At 43.7% G+C, this 26,449-nt stretch overlaps 1 protein-coding gene across 2 annotated transcripts in view; it reads left to right on the plus strand.

Moving 5' to 3' along the window:
- SGCD (sarcoglycan delta) overlaps positions 1-26,449 on the plus strand; it is a 197,802-nt gene that overhangs the window by 161,157 nt on the left and 10,196 nt on the right. For both annotated transcript variants that reach the window (XM_005418761.2, XM_031055259.1), the window contains exon 7: positions 26,229-26,352. In XM_005418761.2, coding sequence (XP_005418818.1) covers positions 26,229-26,352 — 124 coding nt within the window. The remainder of the gene's footprint in view (positions 1-26,228; positions 26,353-26,449) is intronic.

The raw sequence follows: 26,449 nt of genomic DNA on the forward strand, positions 1-26,449 counted from the left end.
GCAAGGTTTTCCAAGAGCAAATGCTCTGCTGCTCCCCAGACCATGATCCATCCATTTCTCTCTCCATGTTGGATCACTGGCTGCTTCTTAGGTAAAACGGTGCCTTTTGGGGGCAGTACAGAGTTAATAGTGAAAATAATCTCACTCTGAGGGGAGATTTTTTGCTTCCTTCCTATTTTGATAGCAGAGTGTGTGCATAAGTTGTCCTTTTTGCCTATTTACAAAGATGCTGCAGTGAAGTGGGGCTGGATGAGATTGGCCCTGAGCTGTCACACATTGCTGGTGAAGCAGCAGTGAAATCACACCCTCAGTAGCTGGCTTGCCTCTAAAAGACCTTTCTCTGCAATAAATAGTGCTTTCTTTCCTGCTTAGACTGAACTTCTCAGGTGGAAAGTGCACATTCAGCTGCTGCACCACCAGCCTCCATCTTTATCCCAAAGCAAGGATTATGATCCATTGGGGATTTCTCCCCTTGCTCTTGTCAGTGCCCACTCCTCTTCTTTTGTTAGATTCCAAAATGAGGTGGCAGCTGTCACAAAGAGAGGAGACCAGCTGCTCCTGTCACAGCTGGCAGTCAGGACAGCTGGATGTCCTCCTTGCCTTCCTCCTCTCCTGGACAGACAGCCTGGTTCCCTGGCAGGACAGACAGGACGTGCCACTCGTGTCCCCAAGGTCTGCAGTCACACCTGTGTGTCACCACAGCTGACACTCCCCAGGTGACAGGACACTTGTCCTCACCGGGCTTTCTGTCCCTTTGGCTGTGAATGGTTTTCATCATTCAGCTTTATTGGTAAATCAGCAGCTCTTCCAGGTGCTCATCATCCTGGTGATCCTCTTGGCTCAGTGTCCTTTTTAAAACATTTTTGCAGTGGTTTAGGAGAGAATCCCAGTGGGAATATGTGCACAGCCTTTTCCTGACATGCTAAGCCCCTCTCAAGGCTCCGAGATTTGCTTTTGTGCTGGTTTGAGCCAGCACTGGACCTTGCTGCAGGCAGACTCAGGAGCCCTAAGATATTCCTGCTCAGTGTCCACTGTGCTAGGAGTGCCAGAGCTCATTAATGTCTTGTTTAATTCAGAGTGTCATTAACAGCTCATGTTTCCTGCCTAGACTCTAGAATATTCTTTAATAATGACCTAAAAACTAGAGATGGTTGACAAATTTTTTATTTACTTTTGTGAACTTCTTCATGTTTTTACATAATTGTAGACTCCTGAACGTATTTGTTGTTGTTTGTTGGGTTCTAAACTGGTCAAAAACTGTAAAAAGGAAAGCAAACAAATCAAAATTAATTTAAAATACTTGGGATGTTTAGCATTGCCATCTGGTACCGTCCCAAAATAGTTTAGGGGAAGGGCTTGGGAGATTTGTTTGGACATTGAAATATTTGTACTCATCTGCATTGATGCTTTTTAAAGCAGGTTGGTGCCTTTGACATATGGTAATGTGATTGCTTATGTATAAAAGTTGAATTCAATATGACCTCTTCTCACTGGATTATTTGAGTAGCACCCAAGTAACTTGTCAAGAGGCTGCCTTGAGAACCTGTCCTTGACATTGGCAGGAATCACCTGCCTTTTTCTATTTACATTCCTCCAAAAAACAAATACATGCCAGAGATGCAAACAGAAATTGTCCATCAAACACCGGATCAGCACTCTGCAGAGGTGAGGGATAAAGGCTGGGCTAGCCAGTGAATAAGGAAGAAGGAAATAGTTTGAGGGGAAGGGATTAAAAAGTGGGTGATGAAATATAAGATAAAAGTCTCAGGAGGATGCTGTTAAAGTGCCAAGTGCTGGAGGCTGGGGTGGGATTGGGACAGAGCTGCCTGAAGTACAAATGTCCAGCTCGTGCTGCAGCTTGGAAACTTGCTCTAAGGTATTTCTGTTCCCAGAGTTAAATAAAAAGAAGTCAGACAGCATGAAATTCACTCCATGAGGGGCAAGCACACACCTGGAATTCATCCACAGATATTGTAGGTTGAAAATGCAGTAAATTGCTCATCCAAGGCCAGGAAGCCAAGGGATGACTGTTTTTTTCTATAATGCAAAAATATAGTTAAGGGAGAATTAATCCCTTGGGTTTAAAGGGGTAATTTTTGGCTAAAGTTAATTATGAAGCACTGAAAGCACGAAATGGCAGATGAAATGTGCTTGCTGCTTGATTTTATTAGTGCAATTCCACCTCACCATGTAGAGTACTGAACTATCCAAATAGTCCAAGTGAGACCTATTGTAACAAAAAACAATTTAAATACAGTACTGAGCTAATGTAACAATACTCATTTTGAAAAACAGGAATTCTTACCAAGTTAAGGTTTCTGTCAGCTGTGTTTCACAAGGGACCATAGATAAGTAGGTACAAAAATAATATTTCTGTCTAAAACCAATTACATTAATAATGATTAAGAAGAGAAGAATGTGAGGAAATGCGAAAAATGAATGGTATAAAAGAGGAAGTAATTGGTGAGAAATGAAAGTCATTTATAGAGAGTAATACATGATACTGAAACACTGTTTATTTCACAGTGAACACTTGTGGATTCCTGTGAGGTGTCAGCAAGGGGGAGATGACCACTGTACCCTTGAACAGTGCTGGTGTTATTTTCTGATTGTTTTACCAGCAGGGATGCAATTTATTTCTCTGTTATACCAGTGCAACCCCAATAATTTTGGTAGTCCTACCAGCTTAAAAGACAACAATTTTCCTTGGGATGAGCTTACCTTTACACTGTAACAAACATAACTACTTTCACTTCCTTTCAGACTGGTTGAATGTATACAACCATCTCCACTAAAGCCAACACAAACCTGTTCATACACAACTAAAAGGAGACACCAAGTTCCTGGTTTCTAAAGTTCAGGCTCATTTCAGTGCCCTTTGGTGAGTTGCTTTTGAATCCTCATCACCTCATTTTCTGAGTGAGGGCACCACATCCGATTTAACAATTTTCCCATGGCAGCTGAGGCTTCCTGAAACTCTTGCTGTTGGAGAGACTTTCCCAGAGCAGAATTCACACTGATTTTGCAGCCACTTTGCTTTAGTATTTTGTCCTGTTGACATCCCTTCAAATCTGCTGCATGTTTGTCTCTTACAAAAGACAAGCCAGAATCCTCCCAAGCCAAAGGCAGCCTTTCCACAGCTTCCTGGGTGCACTAAGGTGTATTTATACCACTGGATATAAGGACTGGAGTTAGGGAAGCAGTTGATTGCTGGGGCTTTCCATCTGTTTAAATATTTCCCTTGCAAAGAGGAGAAGAGGAGGATTGTTCCTTTTTCTTACTCCAGCAAACCTTCTCTTGATGGCTTTCCTCTCTTTCACAGCCAGCACCAGGAAGTGTGGATTTAGCTCTTGGTGTCCTTCCCTTCCCTGTTTTCAGTGGGTGAAGCCTCAATCTGGATGAGCTGCTCAGGAGGGAAATGCAGAGGTGTTAGTGGGGCTGTGCTGATTTATCCCAGCTGGATAAACCATGGCTCTGCCCTGTTCCCTTATCCCAGCAGAATAAACCATGGCTCTGCCCTGTTCCCTTATCCCAACTGGATAAACCATGGCTCTGCCGTGTTCCTTTATCCCAGCTGGATAAACCATGGCTCTGCCCTGTTCCTTTATCTCAGCTGGATAAACCATGGCTCTGCCCTGTTCCCTTATCCCAGCTGGATAAACCATGGCTCCACCCTGTTGCCTTATCCCAGCAGGATAAACCATGGCTCTGCCCTGTGTCCAGTGCTGCTGATGGCATCTGTCCACAGGCAGATCCTCTTCACAGAGGACTAATGGATGGTGAAGGCAGGTTTGGCAGGAAGGTGCTTTGGACTCAGTGTAATGGTGAAGTAAATAACAAATTCAGGAAAAAAGGCAAAGCAGCTGGAATTGGTGGTGAAGCAGCCTGCAGAGTGTGCTGGGGTATTTCCAGAGTCCCCCCTGTCCCCTGTGCTGCTGGCATTTGTGGCTGCAGGAGCCAGCACATTCCATCAGAGCTTCGTGGCCCTTCAAGTCAGAGCAGGAGTGAGAATGGGGAAGGAAAGGACAGATTTCTACAGGAAATTGTTGCCAAACAGCATTGCTTGTGGGATAGAGAGCAGTGGGAATATCCCTCTTGTTTGCTGGTTGAGGCACCAAAAGATGTGGGAAGATACTCAAGATTCATCTTTTTCTGCACATAATTAAGCAGCACAGTTTCAGCTGGAGCAATGGCTCCAGACAGAGACCAGTTTAACTCTTCTGAGCCCTGAGCAACCCCAACAGCTGGGTTCATAATTCTCTCTCTGCATTTATTCTGTGGGGGTTTCCTAATGCAAACGAAGTCTTTTCCTGGGAGATATTAATCGTCAGTCCTGGATGTTATCTCAGAGTGAATTCCTTTGCTGTGTACAAGATCTGTATCCTGCCTTGCTGCCTTGTGCCCAGGTTTGTCATTAGCTTTCAACAGCAGAATGTCACTTGCTCCATAATCAGAGCATCCATCTGACCTTCGAGTGCTGCTCACAGAGGTGTGTGAGCCAGAAATCCTCTGGGACTTGAGAGAAAGCCCATCCCTGTGACCAATCTGTACAGTCAGACATGCAGATGTATCCATTTGAATAACAAAAAAGTGAGCTTGTTTGGCTTTTTTTAACTCTCTGTGCAGTACACTGCTAACCTTGAGTAGAAAATAGATGCTAATAAATGCAAGGTCTTAAAAATGTGAATTATAGCCATTTCACACTCCATGGCAGACTCACACTGGTGAAATGGCTTAATACTTAATTACAATGCTTGTCCTTCTCTCAAGTGCAGATGACATTCCTCAGATAGATTTTGCAATGACATCTGTGGAAATAAGTTGTGAAACTAATTAGTTATTCATATAATACAGAATATTGACTCCACACTGATTAAAGGGATGTGGTGACACATCTAACATGATGTATCTGTCGAGTGGGTTAGTCTGAGGTGGTATTTTTGGAAGGTCTTACAGAAAATTATGAAAATACCATTTGGCCTCTGGAATGCAGATGTTTATAGGAAATGTTGCCTTTCATTTACATTTTGATAATGTTTTAGGAGGACTGCCATGCTCTGGAGTGACACTGTGCCCTGGCACCTGGGCTTCAGGCTCTGAGAACCATTTTGGGGGTGCCAACTATAAAAAAGTCTGCAGGTTATTGACTACCTGCAGCCATAAGTGCCCTAAAAGCAATCATTAGACAGCTGCCCAGAGAGATGGGCAAGGAAACTGTTGGGGTTTTTTTCAATGTTTTCCTTGCAGCAGAGCCTGGCTGGAGCTGCTGCTCCTTAGGGCAGGGAGATGCTGCGGCAGGAATCAGTTGGTGCTGCTGCTCAGGGATCCTGCATTTGTCACGCTCTGTGAAAGGCACAGAAACCATTCTTTTATCATAACATTTGTACTTGAGATAGAGCTATTTGTACTGAGGGTATTGAGCATGAAATACAGAAGTAAATAGAAAGTTGGCAAGGAAAGCACCTTACCCACCTATCACTGTGATCCCAATCCTTTGCAAATACTGTGATATTTAGGATGTAATCATATTCAAAATGACTGAATAGCTCAGAAGAGAAGGAGATTTTCCTTTGAACACTGTTCTTATCTTAAAGAAATGAGAGGAATGTAATCCACTGAGCACCATGTTTGCTTTTGGGTAGAAAAATACCTGCTTTTCTTTAATATTTCTCTCTATCCCTTCATACGTCTCTCCAGCTGTGCATCACATATTCCTAAAACCCCAAGTGAAGAGCAAAGCAGGCAAAATAAAAATCTCTTGAGTTATTCAGCAGTCAGTACCTGCTTTTAAGAAGGAATATCTCCCTGCTAAGGCTTCACCTGTGAGCCTGGGAGCTGTCTGCAGGCAGAGCTCCCTGTTCCCACTGTGCTGAGCCCAGCACAGGAGCCACAGCTGGGATTTCAGCTGCTGAACTGCAGCAGTGCACAACCAGCTTCCTGAGAATGAGGCATCTAACACAAACTTCTCATTAACCTGGTACAAAATAGGGAAGGACAGTTCCGACACTTCGCTGCCCAAGTGAGGAGCTCCTCAGGGTTTTGTTTCCTGCTGCCCTTTGCTGGTGCCAGAGGGTTTGGCTGGGCCACAGCAATAATGTTTATTAGTTTGAGTGAGGTACTTGGAGCTACAGAAGTCCCCTGTGAATAAAAAGGACATTTTTACAAATACACTAATTGTACTTCAGGCAGGAGTCGGGAATCAATAGCTGCTGCATAACCTTATTAAAGAGAGGGGAAATATGTGTCCACAACTACAGTGGGGTCCTTCCTTTTGAGAGCAGTATTTTGTATATACTTATTAAGAGAAATTACAAATGTTCACCATGCCTAAAGAATCTTTATTCTGAATTTGTTTCATGTGGAATAGAGTTGCTTTCTTTAGGCCAAACAGGAGTAGCTACGTTCTTTCATCATGAATTGATTTTATCTTTTTCATGTGTGATGACTGCCACTGCTCTGCTTCTCTTGTGTATGGATTTATCCTCTGGGTTATTGGGGCACCTCTGGCTGTCTTGAATTGTGATAATTTCTGGCCAAATAGCATTGCTGAGTTCACACTGAAGGAATGTCACTGCCAGCTCTGGAGTGCTGTTTGGAATCAGCATGTGGCTCGTGAGAATCCCTTCCTAAAAGTGACCAGCAGCCAAACCTGGCCATTCTTTGCACAGTCCATAGTTGCTCCCCTGGTCTCTACTTTATCTAGAGTGATAGGAATCCATTATCAGAGTGTGAGCATCAGCTGTGGGCTGCCCTGGCCTTCCTGGGCTCAGCAGTGTTGCCTGGAGGAGGTCGCTGTCCCCTCTGGCTCCTTGTGCCCTGTGAAGGGAGGAGATGGAAATGCTCCTTTGTGCTGCCAGGTGGGTCCTTTTTCTCATCTCCAGATTTCACAGCCTCATTTCCAGGTTCTGCTGACAACTCTGAGGCTGGCAGTCCCTGCTCTGCTTCCCAGCTGAACTGGTGTTGGAGTGACTCAGTGTAAAAAAGGAGCATTTTGGGGCCATACTTGTGAAAGCACCGTGTTAAAGGTGGAGCGTTGATTTGAAAGGCAAAGTGGCAGCCACCATTTCATTTGTCCCAGAGCTATAAATACACACCCCAACGCACACACACAGCCTTGCTGGCAAGGAAAATAATGTCCTGTTTCACTTCAGCTGCACAAGAACATTCTTGGATAGAAGAAGCCTTAAAAAAAACCTTAAAAGCTTTTCTTTCACATGATGGTATGTGGCTTCAGGGCCATGCAGGAGATGAGGAAGCAGAAATGGGATTGCACCCAGTAATAGTCCAAAAGCAGATGAGTGGCCTGAGGAAAGCCTGAAAAACACAGAAATACTGTGCAGTTCTCCAGAAAGAGGCAAAAACCCCATGGTGGGGGCAGCAGGTGCAGAAGGAGAGGAGCTTTGCCCTGGTTTAGGCAAACAGGGATGGGTGCTGGGATCCTGGGACCCTCCTGGCAATTCTTCCTCCAATTGAAACTCTCTGTTCTCTGTTGAGGTGACCTCAGTTCATGAGTTATCTCCTGCCTTTTGCAAAACAAAAAGAAAAACACATTCTCTGCCTTCTTGCCTGGTTTTGTGTCATTAAGGAAGGCTGACTGAGGGCATGTTATAAAGGGGCACAAGGGAATCAGGCAGGAAAGTAAACTGAAAAACCCCAAACTTAGGCCATCAAGGATCATAAAAGAGGTCGTAAAGCAGAGAGGAAATGGTCTCCTGGTGAGCTGGAGAACAGCTGATAGGGCTGGATAATGAGGGGATGTGCTGCTCTAAGGAGATGTTCCCTGCCAGTGAACTCAGAGAAAATCTGCTTATATTTGATATAATAAGGGCAAAAAAGCAAGACACAGAGTTTACACTGCTAGTGCTGAAGTGTGTGGCAGTGATAAAAATATGTCATGTCCTGTCCACTTCCTTAAGTATTAGCATTTTAAAAGACAGAGAAAGAAGTAAAGTAAAATGTCAGTTTAGGGGGTTTTTATTAAGGATTTGCTGTCTTAACTTTAATGAAGGAGTAATAAATATAAATGGATATTAATGGAAGGTTATTAAAGCTGTCTATTTTGATAGAAAATATGCAGTATCTTCTCCTGCAATGCCAGAGGTTAAAGATTATTATTGCTTCCTAAGGCTTCTGAAATTAAATTCTCTCTTATATGACCCAAAAGGTATGATTGAAAATGTGTGCATGTGAAATGGTTTGTAATAACTTCATATTGCAATAAAAATGTCTTTAGAAAAACAGGATATCTTACAAGAATCAACTGAGGAGCTCTGTCTAAAGAGGGAAGTTTTTTATAAACCATTTTGGAAATTCAAATGCTGCCAGAAGGATCACCCAGAAAGCACACAGGAACTTGTGAACAGGTTCTGAGCTTTCAGCCAAAGGTTGAAACGCAGAGTGCCCTGGGTTAAAAACTGCCTTTAACAGGATCTTTTCTGGTTTATACACTTCTAATTAATTACAAATGACATTTCTGACAGAGCCTCTTAGGGTACCAAAATGAAGTCCTTCATAACTGCTGTTTGCTTCTTTCTAAAGCCTCCAGACCTCTAAATACCAGATAATCAATTCTTGTTCCCCTGGAGCAGAAGGGTCTGTGCTTGAAGCACAGTGGAAAAAGCCATTCCCAGCTGTGCAGTGCCAGGAGATTTGGGCAACTCATCTCTGCTCCTCTCCAAATCCAAACCCGTGGGTGCAAATCCTACTGCAGGCTCTGGATTAATTCACTGAAGCTTTCTGAACTACAGAATCTTTGGCAGTGTGGGGAAACCATTGTGGTGTTGGTGTTTCTAATTAATAGGCTGAATTCTGCAGGCAGAGCTTTGCCTTTATTCAAAGAACAGTTCCCATCAAGTCACAAGGTAATGTTGGCCCTACACAGCACATTGTGTCCCTTGGTCAATTCTGTATAATTTCCTTCAGTATAAATAGTTATTAATGGAAGGTTATTAAAGCTGTTCATTTTGATAGGAAATATGCAGTACCTTCTCCTGCAATGCCAGAGGTTAAAGATTGTTATTGCTTCCTAAGGTTTCTGAAATTAAATTCTCTCTCTAACGACTCAAAAGGTATTATTGGAAATGTGTGCTTGCAGTCACACTGTGTGCAACCACGCTGCATGTGGTCCTGCAGGAACTGCACATCTGGAAACAGGAACTGCACATCTGGAAACAACCCAGGTCCTGAATTCAGCCCTGGGACCTGGAAGCTGCTTTAGCTTGGGCCTTGGCCCATCTGTGCCCTGCGTACTTCCAAAAAAGCTCAGTTTTATCTGTGTGGGATCAAATTGATTCTATCAAGAAGAGAATATTTGGTTGTTTGCTTAGGCTCAGTTCCTTATCTCCACCACTGCTTAATCCTTTACAAAAAAACCCAACAAAGTCTTACTGAAAACATCAAGGGCAATACTGCTAAAGAGATGGAAAATGGAACACTAAATCTCTCCTAGCTCCTTTCCTGTTCTTCCCTGCTTAGCATGTGACAAATTTTCTATAACACCCACTAAATATGTTGATTTTATGGGTTCTCAGTTGAGCAGTAGGGCACCATTTAATCTCTCCATCCCTTGGCATTGTGCTGAACACTGAGAGAGGACCAAGCAATGAATTTGTCAGAAGGTTTTGCAGAGCTCTGAGGTGCGCAGCATTCAAACAACATCACACCAGGAGTCTAAATCTATGAGTCTAGAGGTTAGTTACAGATAGAAAGAATAAATCAAGCAATAAAGGATGCCTATAAAAAAAGGATGCTGCCTTTTAAATGAAGACACTTCAGAGTTCATCATAAACCTCTGACATATATTCAGTCACTCTGCTTGCTGTCACAGACTGAAATATATTTGAAGGTGCCTGCATATTTTATGCTGTAACCTCTGATAAACACATGCACATTTTCAATGATGTTGCATCAGACCTTGTGAGCTGATGTGACTTGAAAGGGGAATCACTGCCAGGGAAATGGGAGCTCTGCAGGCAGAGGTGCTCAGAGCCACATGAAAAGTGTTTCTGTGACTCACACAGTCTGTCAAAATGTCCATGCAATACCAAAGAGAGTGTTGGTTTCATAACCACCTCTTTGAGGAAGCTCTCCTCCAGCTGGATGCCAGCTCCCAGTTTCCCAGTGAAGCAAAGCAGAATTCCCTCAGTGTCTGGCCAGGCTGTGGGAGGTTCCAGCACTGGCCAGCCTGCCAGAGGAATTGTCCCACAATAAACAATCCTAGAGCAAAATAATTGCTGCCTTTGGTTTGAATTTCCAGGGGGAAAAAAACAAAGCTCAATATAAACAAAAGCAACATCTGGCTGCACTTTGAAAGCAATGAAAAGCAAAATTAGCCTTCAAAAGCCAGACTGAAATTCCCATAATGGTTCTCATGCTTCTCACATGGAGATTATGGCTCTCCTGAAAGAACAACTGCAAGACTTATGCAGGGCCAATACTTAAAATTGACCATCCCTTAATTTTTTAGTGTCTGTCAGGAATTAATGGTGTGGCATTGATTTATGGAGCTATCCAGGCCACTTCTGCAGAGCTCCCTTCTCTTCAGAGATAAGTATTCTGGGAAGCTGCTGGTGTGTTTGTTATCCATCAGGACCCGTCAGCCACTCTCCATATGGTTTGCTGCAGTCAGAAAAATGCAAAATTCTTCTTAAAAGAGTCATTTTCTACAGCTCAAGAAGTGCACTTCCTGAGAGACGGATTAAGGGTAAAGCAGAGGAGGCAATCATTATTATTAGTCTGTATTTCAAGAAGTAACTGAAGAAGTTTGAGCACCTGAGAGATTAATATTTTTAATCCTTGATTTTTCCAAATAGGATTGTCCATACTGTATAAATTATCAAGGGGTTACAAGCTGGTAATTTTTAAAAAAGAATTGGACATTTCTGGCATTTTCTACAAACTAGGAAAAGAAAAACAGAGGAACCAAATGCCGGAAAAATAAAATAGCTGATGCTTTAAGTGCTTGTGGTCAGTATAAGAATGTGCAGAGTTTGCAAATCTGACTCAGCTACTTGAAAAATGATGGGATCTACTTTCAGTGAAAGGCTGAGGCATGGAGAAGAGACTGGGATGATCAATTATCCCATGAGAATAGTGCAGTGTCTCCCTGTGGCATGCCACCAAACTTCTCATAAAAAAACATGTAATCTTGGCTTCAAAACATGTCAGCATTACCCTGCTTTTCTAACAGATCTATGCAAATATGTCTAAGTGCTGTATGTAGTGAGGGAGAAGTGATGCCTTGGACTTGTTGCTTTATGGGCTTATCTGTCTTCTGTTGGCATTAAAGTTGACGTGATGCCAAACTCAGAAGAGTTTCAATATGTAAATTGGAGAGTTTGGAGGGTGTGCAAAGTGTATGGATGGGTAGAGTTGGTGCTGCTTCCCTTCTGAGTAATTACTGATCTATCTTGGTTGACAGAAGAGGTATTTTCCATTCCAAACCTGAACATACAGAGAAGGTGAAGCTGTTGTATTTGGGAGAGTTTTAACTTTGAGGGAGAGATCTCTTGGCGATGCTGGGTTTGCCCCTGTGTGATTTCCCTTCTGCTGTGATGTGTGGGGCCCTGGGGAGCTGAGGAAGCTGTGAGGGTGGACAGGCAGTGCCCCCAGCACCTGTGTGCTGAGCTGGCCCCTCAGAAACTGCCATTGGCTCAGCTCAGCTTTCCCTGCTCTGCCCTCAGCCAATACCAACATTCCTGAGCTGCTTTTATACATACTCAGGCCACCAGCACGTGCCTGTGTTTTTCCTGAAACTCTACCATTCCTTCTATTGAAACAGGATAGTTTAGAGCTGTTTGAGCTCTGTTTGTGCTGTTAATTCACAGCACAGTGAAAGCAAGAGCTGGGTATTGCAGGGCAGTCTGCATTCCTCTCCCTCCCTGAATCCATGTGGAGTGAGATGCCAGAGGTGCCCGATTTCCACACCAAACTCCCTGACAGCCCTCAGTGCACAATGCAGAATGGTACAGAAATAACCAGGCTGGCTTTGGCACTGAGCAGGGACAGTCCTCCTGCCCTGCAGCTTTGGATGGTTCAGCCTCTCATGTGTCTTGTTCCAGGTGGAAATATTCCCCATGGATCAGCTGTGCCTGCTGCTCTGCTCCTCAGCAGTCAGTGCTCTCAGCACAAGCCTGACAGGCCCCACTGGCAGCTCTGACATCTCCAGCAGCAGAAGGCACTGGTAAAATTGCCTCAGAAGAGCTCACGGTCTCATTTGCCAAGCCTAGTGCCTAAAGTGAAGCCTAGTTCACTTTCTCAGTGGAAAGCAAATAGAAAAATCATTTTCACAGTGCCCAGCAATGTTTATCTTCCAGGTTGGCTGGCCTACAGTGACATTAGTGTCCCCAGAGTCTCTGAACTTAATGATTTCCAGTTGCTGCTTGCCTGCTTGAAGCAATCCTGGTCCAGCCTCCACTGTGTTCCTCCTGCCAGTCACTATGGGAACAGCAATCAAAGCTCATATTTATGGCTCTGTAGATGTCCAAGGTCACGGAGCACAGGTCTGGTGGGAACAATTAAAACAGACCTGTCCAGTTATATCTCTTTAAGCTCTCCCCACATTACACCTCTAACTAGAGCAGTAAAGTTAAAGCAGCATGACTGGCAGGATGTGGCTGCTTTTTACTAGATATCCTTTACAGAGATAAAGACACTCGGGATGAGGTGGAAGTGTGCTAGGAGGGAAGTCAGCATTGCTGGGTAGAACCTTTCCCAGGTTTCATTTCACACCCATCCATGGGGGCAGAGCTGTGCCCAGCAGCCCTGGTAGGTGTTCACAAAATTCACAGAATTCACACAGAATCACTGCGTTGGAAGAGACCTTCAAGATCATCCAATCCAACCCAGCCCCAACACCTCATCTAAACCCTGGCACCCAGTGCCACATCCAGGCTTTGTTAAACACACCCAGGGATGGGGACTCCACCACCTCCCCAGGCAGCCATTCCAGAACTTTATCACTCTTTACATAAAAAACTTTTTCCTGCTATCCAACCTATATTTCCCTTGAGTTCCCACTGGAGCAGCTCAGCTCTCTGCAGTTCCTGCCTCATCCACCACAGGAGCAGCTGGGCTGAAGTGGTTTCAGTGAGCTCTTTTGGAGAGCAGAGGATGTTTTCTTTGGTTTGGGGGTTTTGTGGTTTCATTGGTTTCACTCCATTACTGTCATCACCTATAAACTAAAAATGGCAAATGTGCATTTTTAGGTAACAGCAAATGTTGTTTACTCCTGGGGACTTGCTCTGTGGCAGAATACTGGGGGGGAAAATGACTGCAAGAATAATTGGAATAAGATGGAGGGAAGAGCTGCAGTGAACTTAATGTCTGAGGGAGAGAGAAGTAATTTTGGGGGGATTTGAAGGTTTTTTAAGAGGCAGCTGTTTCTCTCTCCATTCCTGTTTCAGCCAGGGTCACTTTCTGTTGATGGACCTGTGTGGTAAGACTCATGAACCATTGTCTGGGTTTTATTTGGTCTGTAACAACAAATATTCTTATAGGGTTTATAGCAACAAATATTCTTACTGGGTTTATAGGAACAAATGTTCTTAATTCCTTGGGACCAGCAAGTGAGGACAGGATTCCCTGTTCTGGAGCTGGAGATATCCACTGCAGCAGGGCCATGGGGGTGGGATGCTGTCACCAGGGGGGTGACAGGCCAGCCTTGGCTTGGAGCCCTTGCAAACCTGGAGGGTTGGCAGCTCTAAAAGATAGAAATTAAGACATTTCTCACAGCCTTTCCCTCAAAGAACAGGAACACACCAGCATTTTGAGGAGCTGGGAAGGCTCCAACTCCTGCCCGGCCTGGCTGGGTGGCTTTGGTTACTGACACAAAGACCACCGCAGGAATTTGCACTGGGAAGGTTTTAGAAGTGATGATCACCCATAAAAAAATTATCCACATTCCGGTTGCACTGGGGGAATCTGAACAGAGTTAAGTTCTTGCCTGTTTTATTTTTCCTCCTGTTACCTACCAAGCAGACAATCAATAGTGTTAATGTGACTGCTGAGAGGTGCCATGAGTGTGCAGGCAATTCAGAAAAAGCAAGTCATTCCAGGAAAAAGAAATTATACCTTGCAGCTTTGATCTTTCTTGGTTTCTAAGACCATAAAAACCACCCATAATTCTTTTTTTTCTCTTGCAGTTTTTCTTCGTTGTCGTTGTTGTTGCTGTTGTTGTTGCTGCTGTTGTTGTTGTTGTTGTTGTTATTATTAATAATATTATTATTATTATTTTGTTTGGCTGTGCAAAGGGAGAATTAAGGTTGATTTTAAGGTCCAATTTCCTTTCTCTTGTTGTGTACCCAAGGTAACTCTATTGAGTTCTTTTACGGGCAATGCTTGGGGTGAGATCTGTGCACCTGGGGGCATTCCCACCTCACAGGACCATCTGGAGAAGCTCCTTGTGGAGGTGATGGCTCAGGACTGTGCTTTGCAGCAGAGGGGGCATTCTGTGAGGAAGTTTTCCAATAAGTTGACTTGTATACTAGGAGAAATCAGCAGCAAAGACTTTTCTGTTTCAGTTTGCTGTTTTGGGGAGAATTCTTCCTCCTGGGCTGTGCTGAGCCATCCCCACCAGACTGCAGGGAACCACTGGATGTGGTCACAAAGGCACTTAATCTCAGGGCTGGAAATTGAATCCCAGCTTCAGCCACAAAGCCAGTTCTCCTACCCGGCTGCCTTTTTAAAATCAAAATAAAATAGTGCAAAATGAATTGAAAATCACAGCCAAAAACCTGTTCTAGAAAGGGGTTATGCCACTGAGTGGTGCAGCAGCTTTTCTGACATCAGTTCTTTTTTGGTTTTTAATCTATTTCACTTCACCTCCATTTGACCTCTTCCATTAGGAAGTGGAATTGTCTTTGTTACCTGCTAAAGAGACATCCAGGGGAGGTTATTACAGTCAAAAGGCAGACTTGGCCAAGGAACGATGGAAGGAACCTTGCAAGAGTCAAGAAATGTTGAACACAATCTCATTTTGCTGTGCTTGGCCCAAGGAGCAGGAGAAGAGGTTTCAATGCCTTAAAATGAACAAGGTCAACAACTCAGAGCAGCAGCACCATGGAAAATACCAACCAGCAAAAGGAGAGGCAAAGAAAGGAAGCAGAGCTGCTTGAGACACACACCTGTGAGCAGCAGGGGTTCACAGCTCCCACTTCCCACCAGGTGAAGCAGGACAGGGATTTCCCTCCCCAGAAGAGGTGGCTTCATGCCAGTAGGGCCAGCTCCCAGCAAAGGGTGAATTGCCACCACCAGGCTCAACAGTCTCTCTTGCAGTTCAGAAAAATATCATCTGGCACATCTGTCTTGAAGGATTGCCACGCCTTGCCTCTGAATGCATGTTTTACTCAGGAGTGATTATGTGCAAAAAGATAAATAGAAAACAGTTTTGGGTTTAGCTGAAAATAAATTGATGCTAAGAATTTGCAAAACATTCTCTTCCCTAAATTAAAGTAGTCCCTTTGGAGACATCTCTGTACTCTCATTTTCAGCAAGTTGGGCTTTTTTTTTCCTGATCTCTTTATCTCTCTGCTCCTTTCCTCCCTCCACCCTCCCACACAATTCCTTTATTTTCTTCTCTACACCATTTCCCAACCTATTTTCTTTTGCATATTTGAAAGCAAGAAATTAGTTGGAAATCTCAAAGAGCTGTAAGATTTTCTGTTCTACACCCTCAAAGAGCTTTGAGCCTGACTTGTTCAAATGCTCCTCATCCCTCCCATTGCCCTTCCAAACTCCTCTGTGCCAAAAAGGCCCCCAGGAGGAGTCCTGGGCTCTGTCCATGGTGGTCTTGCCCTTTCCTTGACTTTATTTTAGAGTTCCTCCCAAAGCAAGGCTGTGAATGAGTGATCTGGAGGGGAAAACATCTCCCCAGCTGTGAGCAGGAGCCCAGCACTTTGGAAAAGAGGATGGTGCAGTATTGTTGCATGGTAATGGGCTGGATTTGACGAGTCTGGATCATTCCTGTGCCCTTGCACATGCAGACATGGAACCACATTGCTGGTGTAACTTGTGACTGTGAAAGAGGCCACAGCCTTGGCATATGCATCCCTTTACATTTACAATTTATGCACATTTACAATTTTTTTAAAGTATACTGGGAACAGAAAATGGTATATCTTCCGCATAAAAATGAAAAGTAACTGAAAACCTGTTATATGCTCTATATAGCTCTGATCAGAGGGGAAAAGATGACTGCAGATTTGTGGTTGACAGCCTTCAGAAAAGGTTCAACAGAGTGTGAAAATTGACATTTAGCAAATAGCAATTCAGCCTTCATTTTTAGTGGAGCTGCTTGAAATAAATGGCAGGTTTTAAACAAAATGTTTGTTATATTGGATGCTGCTTGTCTCATTACTGCAGTTAATTAAAAGGGGGGACAATAAGTCAAAGCTAGAGTCAATAAGTTTGTTAATAAAGATTTAATTTGGTGGAATCATTATAAATTGACTGTACAATGAATGGATATGCCATGGGAATGTGAGTGTCCACAGGTCCATGAATGGGTTTTCAGAAATACCCATCAGGTTGTAGCCAATTTGTCATGCTAAATAAGCTCTTCAAATCCACTTAGGCAAGTGTGTACATGTTTCCAAAGGGTATCACCACTGACTAGATGATGTACAAAGACACACCTTTTTTTTTTTAGCAGTTTTTTTTTATTCTGCCATTCCAAATCCTTTCTAGCTTTCTTATCTCTGTATTTCTCATTGTAAGTCATTTACTATTAATGCCAGTCTTTTTAGAAGGAATAGAATAAACCAGCAGAGAGGAGAAAAGAGTAAATCATCACTGCAGTGAGTGCTGGAGGCTGAGCCTGAGCACTATCCATGTGAGATTTTAATCCACCTGACCCTTTTCCTTTATTACTGACCAAACAGCAGGTGAAAACCCCATGGGCAGACAAACTTCAAAAGTAATTTTAAAATGAAAATCCAGATCGACATCTCTTCCTCAAGCAGTTCTGATGCAGGAGACTGCATGCAAAGGCTGATGCTCATGACTGCAATATTTGCATAGTGCTGCACCCCTGCCAGTAATCCTCTCATTGGAGTGTGGGTTATCACAGGAAAGCAATTTCTCTGGCAGGGATGGCGTGCTGGTCTGCCCTGCAGGATTTTTCAACACTCTGAAAAACAGGAGAATAAGATAAAGCATTTGCATCATGCTGCCTTCTTTCAGAGTAAAGCAGAAGAGCAAATCATGAAAGTAGCAGAGATTGGGCCCAATTTCATCCAGTGACTGACTGCACATGACAGCCACCCCAAATGTGAGCAGCATGTCCTGCGTATATTAACAAATACAAATTGTTCATCCAGCACATTTTACCTCACTCAAGTATCCATCTTTTCATGGTGTTTTATCATTTTAGCCTAGCTCAGGTGGCTTTGTCCTCCTGCTGCCATCCAGCAGGCTGTATAAACTTCAGGAAAAAGCTGATTGCAGCCTGAAGTGTTCCCTCTGGTTCAGCATCACTGTCCCTGTGCCGGTGGCTCAGGGTTGCTGTGAAATGTGGCCCTCCAGCCCTCCCCTGTGATGTGTTCATCTCCTCTGTGTCCCTGGGGGCAGCGCTTGGTGAGACATTGGGTAGCAAACGGTGTCAGTGGCCCTGAGGAAGAGCCACAACATTTGATTTCTGCTTCTTTTTCTCCCCCCAGCACGGTGACAGTGCATCAAGCTAATACCCAGTCTTAGCAGCTTCTTCTGCAATTCTGCTTGAAAGGGTTCCTTCCAATTGATGCCTTTTAATTAGAAGCTTTCAACCTGTAATTAGAAACTTACACCAGCCCAACCTTTGTTTCTTAAAAAATGCATTTGTGGTTTAGGCAATTATGGTAACATGAAAAGTAATTATTTTCTCTCCGTGTGTGAAATGAGCCTGGTCGTTAGTGCAGCCAACAGGAGGAGGAATTTATTTTCTTTCCATTTGTTTTAATTTATTGCAAGAAGTTACATAATAAGCAAAATAAATGGGTGGTTTAGGTAGATGAGGCATGTGTAACTCTGGTTTGGGAGGCTGTGGGCAGTGGGATCAGAGGCACAGCCACACTGCAATGCCAAACCCCCTGGTTAACACACACAGGTCAGACATGAAGAAATTTCCAGACTCTTAGCCATGAAGAAATTTCCAGACTGTCATTTGAGCAGTTTTGACCTGGTCTATGTAAATGTTCAAGGAGCTGTGGTCAGGTTGTAATAAAAATAATTATGGGCTCTTAGATGCCAGCCAGTAGCATCAGCAGCAGCAGCAGCAGCACTGTGCCTTTGTTAGAGCTCAGCTTTCTTGTGATAATGTCATTTTCTGTCTCAATTCTGACTGTTCCCACCACTCAGCACACAGATGGATCTGACTGTCCCAGCTTGTCAGTTAAGGCTGGAAGCTGGACCAGCCCAGGTGAGGAGAGGGACGTTGCAGTCATCTCTACACTTAAAATAAGAATAATTATTTTTACATCTCTGAATCCCTTCTCTGTCTGCTTAAACACATCATCTTTTTAAACCACATCTGTATTTACCACACATCGTGTTCAACTATCTCCCAATTTCTATGATAATTTCCCTCCTTGATTTATAATCAACAGAATTTTTTAATTATCCAGATGATTTTAATTTTCTCAGCCATACCTCCACTTCGTTGAACATTAATCTTGCGCTTTTTTCTTAGACAATCTCTGCCCTTCACCACTTCTCCAGTTCATAATGAAAGTAGATCTCAGTAGTATTACACAGTCATTTTTCTCCCTAGATTAATTTGATATCATCTGCTTGATCTCAGGTTTTGTCTTCTAAATACTATATTTGGCTTCTGGTAAACTATTCCAAAAATTACTTTAAAACAAGAAACAAAACTACCCTAAGACATTTAAGACAACTTTACATAATTACCTTGCCTTCAGCAATTCTTGTGCTGTAGCATAGTAGGCAATCACAAGGAATTTACAGTTGTATTTTGACTGCTCTATGTTTTCTTAGTTTTGCTGCTTTTTAGTGCTCTGAATCAGCCTCAGCTAGTGCAAAGTGTACTGGAAGACTGCAGCAGGGAATTTGCAGTGTGGTGGGAGGAACCATATGTTCAAACCTCTCCTCTTGCTGAGGAATGGCATTTTTTTGGAGGGAGAATGAGAGCTGGTTCTCACCTGCTTGGTGCTGCGAGACAATTCCCTCCCTACAAACTCCTCTGATTACTCATTTGTCTGGACCCTCTCAAATCTTTTAATTTAGCTGAGCATCTTCCTGATGCTGGCTTTGCCCTCCTTTGTGTGATGGTTTCACTGCTTCAGTCAGACCTTTTCACAGAGTTGTGACCTCTGAAGAGATAATAAGATATGTCCATTACATGGTCAGAAGAATATTGTTTTAGCATCAAGCTCTCTTCAGGAAAAGTTCACTAAACACAGGACCCATAATTCAAACTGGGTGAAAAATGCATAAACTGGTCCATTGGGCTCTGAGATGAAGTTACCAAAACCAGCAGCAGATTTATTACAGTGCTGGTGGTGAAGCACTCCTTGAAGCTGTAAGAGCTCTATTTTAAAACAAAAAAAGAAAAGTTGTAAACACAAGGTTCCCTATCCAAGGAAACAGTAAAGCTTACAAAGTTAGCACAAGGGTAATTTTCAACTCCTTTTTATCTTTCTCTTGATTCAGCTTTGTACAAAATCTCTTCAGCATCTGTGTTGCCCAAACACAGATGAGAAAATTTGTTGCACCCCCTGCCATTTGAACCAGACTTATCTCTAACCCAATTAGAAAACTGTAATTTCCAATAAAGCATCATTAGACCTCTGCACCTGTCAGGTCTCTCTCTGACAGATTTAGGTGGGTTTTGCTTGGGAATTACCTGTGGTTTGTGGAGATAGCTAAAATAATTTTCATTTACTGTTCAGTGTATTACATTATAAATTGCATAAGGTTTTGGACCTGAAGCCATAACAATCTCTTTCAGATTATGGCTGCACTGGAATTGTCACTCATTAGATTTGCAGCATAAACACTGGAAACTGTGGTGATGCACACTGTCAGACTAACCAGTATTTACAGTGATAGGCAGGATTTACAATTGGATGACATGATAATAATATATCCTTGTTTACTTGTCTAATTAATGTTTCTAAAGAAAACACCCTGGAAACGTTCCATAAGCAAGATTTATTTCTGTTGATTGAGACTGTAATCAGATGTCCCTATTCAAACAGTAATTGGTGTGCTTCATTAGCATGTAATTGAAAACAAGATTTATGTCAATGCTAGGCAATAAATAACAGGGATACATATTTTCTTATTAGTGATGATCTCTTCTGCAAGCTCTCAGAGTGCTTGCTGCTTTTGTGTTATGCCACTTAGGTCATATTTTGTCAAAATCGTGGTGTCTCAGGAAAAGACATGGTGCATTTAAAATCCTTTGGATTTTAACCTCTGGCTCTGATGTCCCAAGGCCATCTCCCTTTTTTTCTCTTTCCTGCTTTATATTAGTCTCACTGTTCTTACCATATTTTAGCCTATGTTTTTGCCATGAAATGGCAATACCAGTGGGAAGGAATTCTAGTGATGAAGGGGAGAGCTCAGGGCAGAGACAAAACTTTGCTTGAACTTATTTTCAGTTGAGGTTTTTGCCAGGTTAGTCAAGGCTCAACCTGTTGCTCCTCCTCCCAAACATTTTTCTGTTCAAATACAAGTAAAGACAATTAAAAATAATAACAATAAACATTTCTAGGCATTCTAAAAATAGAAACTAAGCATGGCTTCTTTGCAATTCAGTAAAACTTAATTAACTTCCTGTTAATAGGGAGAAAAGCATTGTGCTTTGTTCTAGGAGTTGACATATATGATATAACACACAAATAATGAAGTCAGAAGTGTAAGTCGCTGGGAATGGGCGATCCCATTGATTTCATTGAAACAAGGGAGCTAAAATTGAAAACAAATTTCAGCTGAAGAAGCTGGTTCATTACTAGTAAATTGATGGAGCTCCATGTTTACTTGCTGAAATAATTTACCAATTGTATGAGATAGAAGCAGGCACGGTGCTAACATTGGCTAATTTTATGCTCAACGTGAATCTTATGGCTGGTCAGATGGATACCATAAAAAATAATTAGAGTCATTAGAGGTAATGGGCTACAGCTGCAGTAATACATGCTCTGTTCTCAGTCCAGAGGTTTCTAAGCAAAATTAAATTAGCTCCTGTTACCACACTGCTGCATCATATGCTCCTCACATCCTGTGCATGAACTTCTCTTCCCATTTCCATACTGCAAGCAGTGTTTGTTCCCCACACAGAAAAAGCCCCTTGCGGGGACAAGGAATTCTGAAGCTTGAGGCCATTCCTAGTTAAAAAGAAAAAGAAAGAAAAAATGAGAACAATTATAAAGTGGCAGCAGAAGGTGCTCAGCTCACAGGAACTCCTTGCACATGTTGAGGATTATCCCTCTCCTCTCCTGTAGCCTTTGGTGCAAGGCACAGATTGCAAGTAATTTTTGCATCAGTGCTGAACCTGGGCAAATCTTCTCCCTGAACTATTTACATTATATTTAACTTTTTAACAGAATTATGCCCACTGTATTGGAAGCACATCAGCAGCCTGCACATCTTTAATAACTTCCCTTTTTCCCCAAATTCACAAGGCTGTTCATAAGAGTGAGGAAAATGCTGCATTGTCCTGGAGGAGGTGAGGGGAGGGACAAGAAGGAAATAGATTCCATGGTGCTGAGGTGATTAATGTGGCTGTTTATGATGAAAGAAATGAAAACTAAAAATCTGGGTAAGTAATGATCTTTCCAAGTGAATGACTTTCTCTGGAACCACAATACAAACTCATGGGCTGATTTCCTTTAAATTACTGCCAAAGTTCCCAAAGCAAAGCAGGGATGACACTGAATTTTTTTTTTCTTCCATGTTGGTTTTCAGGAGCACAGAATTCCCATCGATTTCCAGGGGTTCACTGCGAGGTGCCCACATGCCACCACCTCTCTTTAAAACAGGAGGTGCTTTGGTGGTAGGATGGAGTAGAGGGGCTTAAGAGACACATTTAGCACTGTCCATTAAGGGTGGTGAGCTGGAGCTGAGTGTGCTCAGGGGGAGGAACAGGACTAACACTATTTTTGATGGAGGTACAAGCCCAGCAGTGCAGCTTGGGAAGGATCAGTTATCCACGTGCCAGCCATTTATTCCTGGCCATGGTGACTTCCCTGGCCTCAGTTATTGCAGTATATAAAGGCTTCACAACTGCTAATATATTTATCTTCCCATCCTCCCCATGGAGTTGGGAAGTGCTATTACCTCTGTTGCAGAGCTAAGAACTGAGATTAAGGGTCAGATTTGTTATGGCATTTAGGTGCTCAATGGGATTTTCAAAAGTAGCTAACACCCGTTGTAATAAGTGGAACTTGGGAACTTGGATAGTTCTGAAAATCCTGTTACTTGTGTCTTTTTTTAAAAAAAATTTGGACTTACATGAAACCTTGGGATGCAGAGGAATAGTTCCCAAGTTGTGGGGAGTCACCCAGACAGGAGAATGTCTCTTCATCCACCTCCCAGGGGACTGCAGGTGGGACAAGCAATTTCATGGCAGTGGCTTATCTCAGTGCTGAATTCAGCAAGCTGTAACTGTGCACAGCATTGCATTTACCCTTCTTGCCCAGCTCTGGGAGAGAGGTCAAAATCCAGTCCTGCAAATACTGGAGCAAAAATAAGCAGCACCCATGGTCAATAAAAAGGGCTTATGTGCCAGTTGCTGGGATGGAAAATTCAAGAGCAGGAGCAAATAATGAAACAATCTATATTCATGCAGCCACCTTTCCAGCCTACTGCTCTAAGTACAGGCTTACACCTCACCAGGAGATGGGAATCCCACTAAAAGCTCTGGAGTATCACACTGGAAAACAAATGTTGATTTTGAATGAATTATCTGTTCATCTCTAAATCATTTTCTTTCATTATTAGTCTCCAAATTGGTTCTGCTCTGGAAGGCAGAATTAGGTTTAAAAGCAGAGCGTCTCTTAAACGCCTGCTTCAAATGAAAGTGTTCAGTAAACATTGCTCAAACCCCCAGAGCATAAACTCCTCGACTGCTTTCTCTGGCTTTGCATAGATTTTGCAGCTCCTGGTTTATGGTCAGGTGGCTCAGGGATTCATTCAGGATATCAGAAAATAATCAAATTAAATCCTTTACAAACATATGCCCCTTAAATACCAAGGAAACAATTTTTAAGACCTTCCTGTCCTCCTTTACAGTAGTATAAATTGGGAGAAGAGTCCCTAAAAGATGGATTTACAGCAGTATGGAACATGGAGGAGAGAGAAGAGTCAGGCTCCAAACCACAGCACAAGCACAAAGCCATGTGGGCTGCAGACCAAGGTGTTCATGATTGAAAGAGCTGCACTTTGCTGTCCTGGTATTTTCAAACATTTCTGTAGTTGTAAGGTTCTAAAGAGATCCCTGGGCTTTAAAGTTGTATTTTCAGCGTTAAAGGGTTGGGTTTGGGTTGAATCAGTGTGAATCAGGATTGCAGCTGTTTGAGGCTGTGATGTGGGATGGTGGGATGGGGCTCAGTGAGGAGGATGATGGAGCAGCAGCAAAGCCCTGGCTGTTGTAGTGTCTGTCCCACGTCACACCATGGGCTCTTCAGAGGAAAGCCTCCATGAGGAAAGAAACTCTGCATGGATTAGAATGCATCCAAAATTAACATGGTTTTCAACAGTGTCTGCAAGATGCTGTTATTCCACTTCTCCAGGTGGAGGAGGGAGAATAACTCCGTCACTTTGTTACACCTGAAAGAGAATAAAACTTTGGCTTGTCTAGGACACTCCAGATCATTGGTAGCTTATTCAAAGCTTGAATTTTAACTCAGTTGGCTGTTCAGGGTACCTGTGTGCACAGGGAAAGACGTGCATGAAGCTCCTCTATTGATCCTCCCCCAAGACTTCCACAGCTTTCCCAGCTCTCCTCTCTCTCCAGTGAAGGTGTGGGACTGGGAGGCTGCTCCTGCACAGAGCAGGAACTGGGGGCTGCTGCAAAGGAGTGTTTGCACTGAGGTGTCTGAACACTGCTTTGTACCTAGGAGATTTATTTCTCAGCGGATAGAAAAGCTAAAAGATTAACAGATGAACAAATAAATTGAGACAGCCAGGACATCAAAGAAATTGGAGAGTCACTGAGATGTTGGAGAGCTGGAGAGTCACCAGGCCGTGTTCTTAGGAATTATTTTATCTTCAGATTACCTCAGCTGTCTTGGGGTTTGGACACATCCTCTGAAATTGGACACATCCTCTGGTGAATTTAGCTCCATGATTTAAGATATAACTGGCCCAAGCTCTCTGCTGCTCCTCCTGAGGATCCTGCCTGTGGAGCAGAAGGAATGTGTGCCAGACCCTGCAGCACAGAGCCTGGGGGCTTGGGGCAAGCAGAGGGTCCTTTGTTTCTCAGAGCAAACACCAGCCTGTGAGGTACACCAGGGGTGAGTGTGTGCTGAATCCCTGGGCAGAAATCTCCAGGGAAAATACAGCTCAGACAGCTTTTTGTCCTCCATGCAAGCTGCAATTCAGACAGGAAAAAAAAAAGGGGGATTTACAGCAGTCTTAACCTTAGGTTCCTCCCACAGGAACCAGCTGAGGGGTGATACCAGTGGAAGGAATCAGAAGTTTACAGAAAACGTGGCTTCCCTGCAGAAAAGAAAAAGCAACTCAGAGGGGTTATGCAGGGCTGCTAACCATGAGACCACACTCATTCCTTAGGCTGCATATGCCTCAATTGCTCCCTGAAATTTAAATTTAGTTAAGTCAGCCAGGAAATTATGGATAAGTTTGGGGTCTTGAGGGAAAGGTGTTCAAAAAGCAGCAATATGAAGACACTGAAAAGAGGGAAAGTCGTAACTTGAAAAGTGCCACACAGAGGGAGCTGTGCCTGTGCTTTATTGAACTGTTGGCTGCCATAAATACAGCTGAATTCCCTCAGTCCCCCATAATGTTGTCTCAGTACCAGCAGGAGTCCATTTAAGAACACACTTACATGCACAAATGATTATATATCTGAGAGCAGAGAAAGAGCTGATGCAGGCAAACCCTGAGAGCTGCCCAGGAGAGCTGGGGGTGCTGCTGGGCCGCCCCTGCCCAGCTTTGGTCAGTGCTGCCAGCCCAAAACTGGCAAAGCAGAGCAGCTTCTGCTCCAGCCCTCCCACCTGCCTCACCTGAGGACACCACAGATCTTGTGACCCTACAGTAAATAAATGGTGATAAAATGAACTAAGAGGATATTCCCAAAGAGGGAGAGTTGGTTTTTTATAACCATTTGCAATACAGAGAGTAATGAGAGACTGTATTATAAATAAGAAAGAGACAAGTATAATAGAAGACCTAAAAATGGATGATGAACAAGGAAGACTGAAGCTTGTGCTTCTGCACTTGACAGCATTAACCCTGAAGTTAAAGGTCTGGCTGTGTCACAGGGCTGTAACAGGGCTGTCAGAGGCCTGTGCAGTGTGTCCACATTTAGGAGGGGCTGAAGCTCTGCAGACCACATGGTCATGCCTGGTGTGATGTGAGCCTAGGACTGGAGACCACAAATTTTGAGGTCTTCAGCCTCATTGTTTTCATTTATTTCCTTGTATCCTTAAACCCTTCCAAATCTCACGTTGTAGGAAGTCAGGAGAACTCATTTATTCCTGTTTGAACAGGGGTGTAAGGAAGAGAAACACCTGCACCCTCTGTGTAGGTGCTCACCTTTGCTGATATCCCATTAGCACTGATTAGTGATTAAAGAGCCACCTGACCTTGGGGGTGGCTTCATTGCCCCTTTTCTCTTGGCCCAGCAAGAGAAAAGCTGGCAGCAAAGCTGGCATGGAATGGTAGCAGATCAGATTTGGGGTGTGTTTTATCGTGCATGAACCTTTTCCTCTGGAAGCAGGTGAGAACCTGCACATCAGCAGGGTCTGAGGGGCAGCACAGCCTGAGCCTGAGCAGGATCCCACGGGCTGTGTCCCCCCTGTGTGTTGCAGGGTGATGCAGCACAGGGACCTGAACACGAGCTGTCCCTGCTGTGTGTTGTTGCAGGCTGGGGCAGTACCAGCAGCCTGATCAGGAGCTGTTTCCCCCCATGTGTTGCAGGCTGGGGCAGCACAGGTACAGCACAGGGACTTGATCAGGATCTGTCTCCCCCCGTGTGTTGCAGGATGGTGTAGCAGCACAGGTACAGCACAGGGACCTGATCAGGATCTGTCTCCCCCCGTGTGTTGCAGGCTGGAGTCGCCCACGCGCGCGCTGGTGATGGAGGCTCCCAAGGGCATCGAGATCAACGCCGAGGCCGGCAGCCTGAAGGCCACGTGCAGGACAGAGCTCAGGCTGGAATCCAAAGATGGAGAGGTGAGTGCAAGGCCCTGCAGCGAAGCCAAGGGTCCCCTGCAGAGCTGTGTGTCACCAGGCTGCTGTGTGTGGAAGGCTGGGGACAGGGGCTCTCCTG

This window comes from Geospiza fortis, unplaced genomic scaffold, assembly GCF_000277835.1.
Source record: "Geospiza fortis unplaced genomic scaffold, GeoFor_1.0 scaffold55, whole genome shotgun sequence".
Lineage (NCBI taxonomy): Eukaryota > Metazoa > Chordata > Aves > Passeriformes > Thraupidae > Geospiza > Geospiza fortis.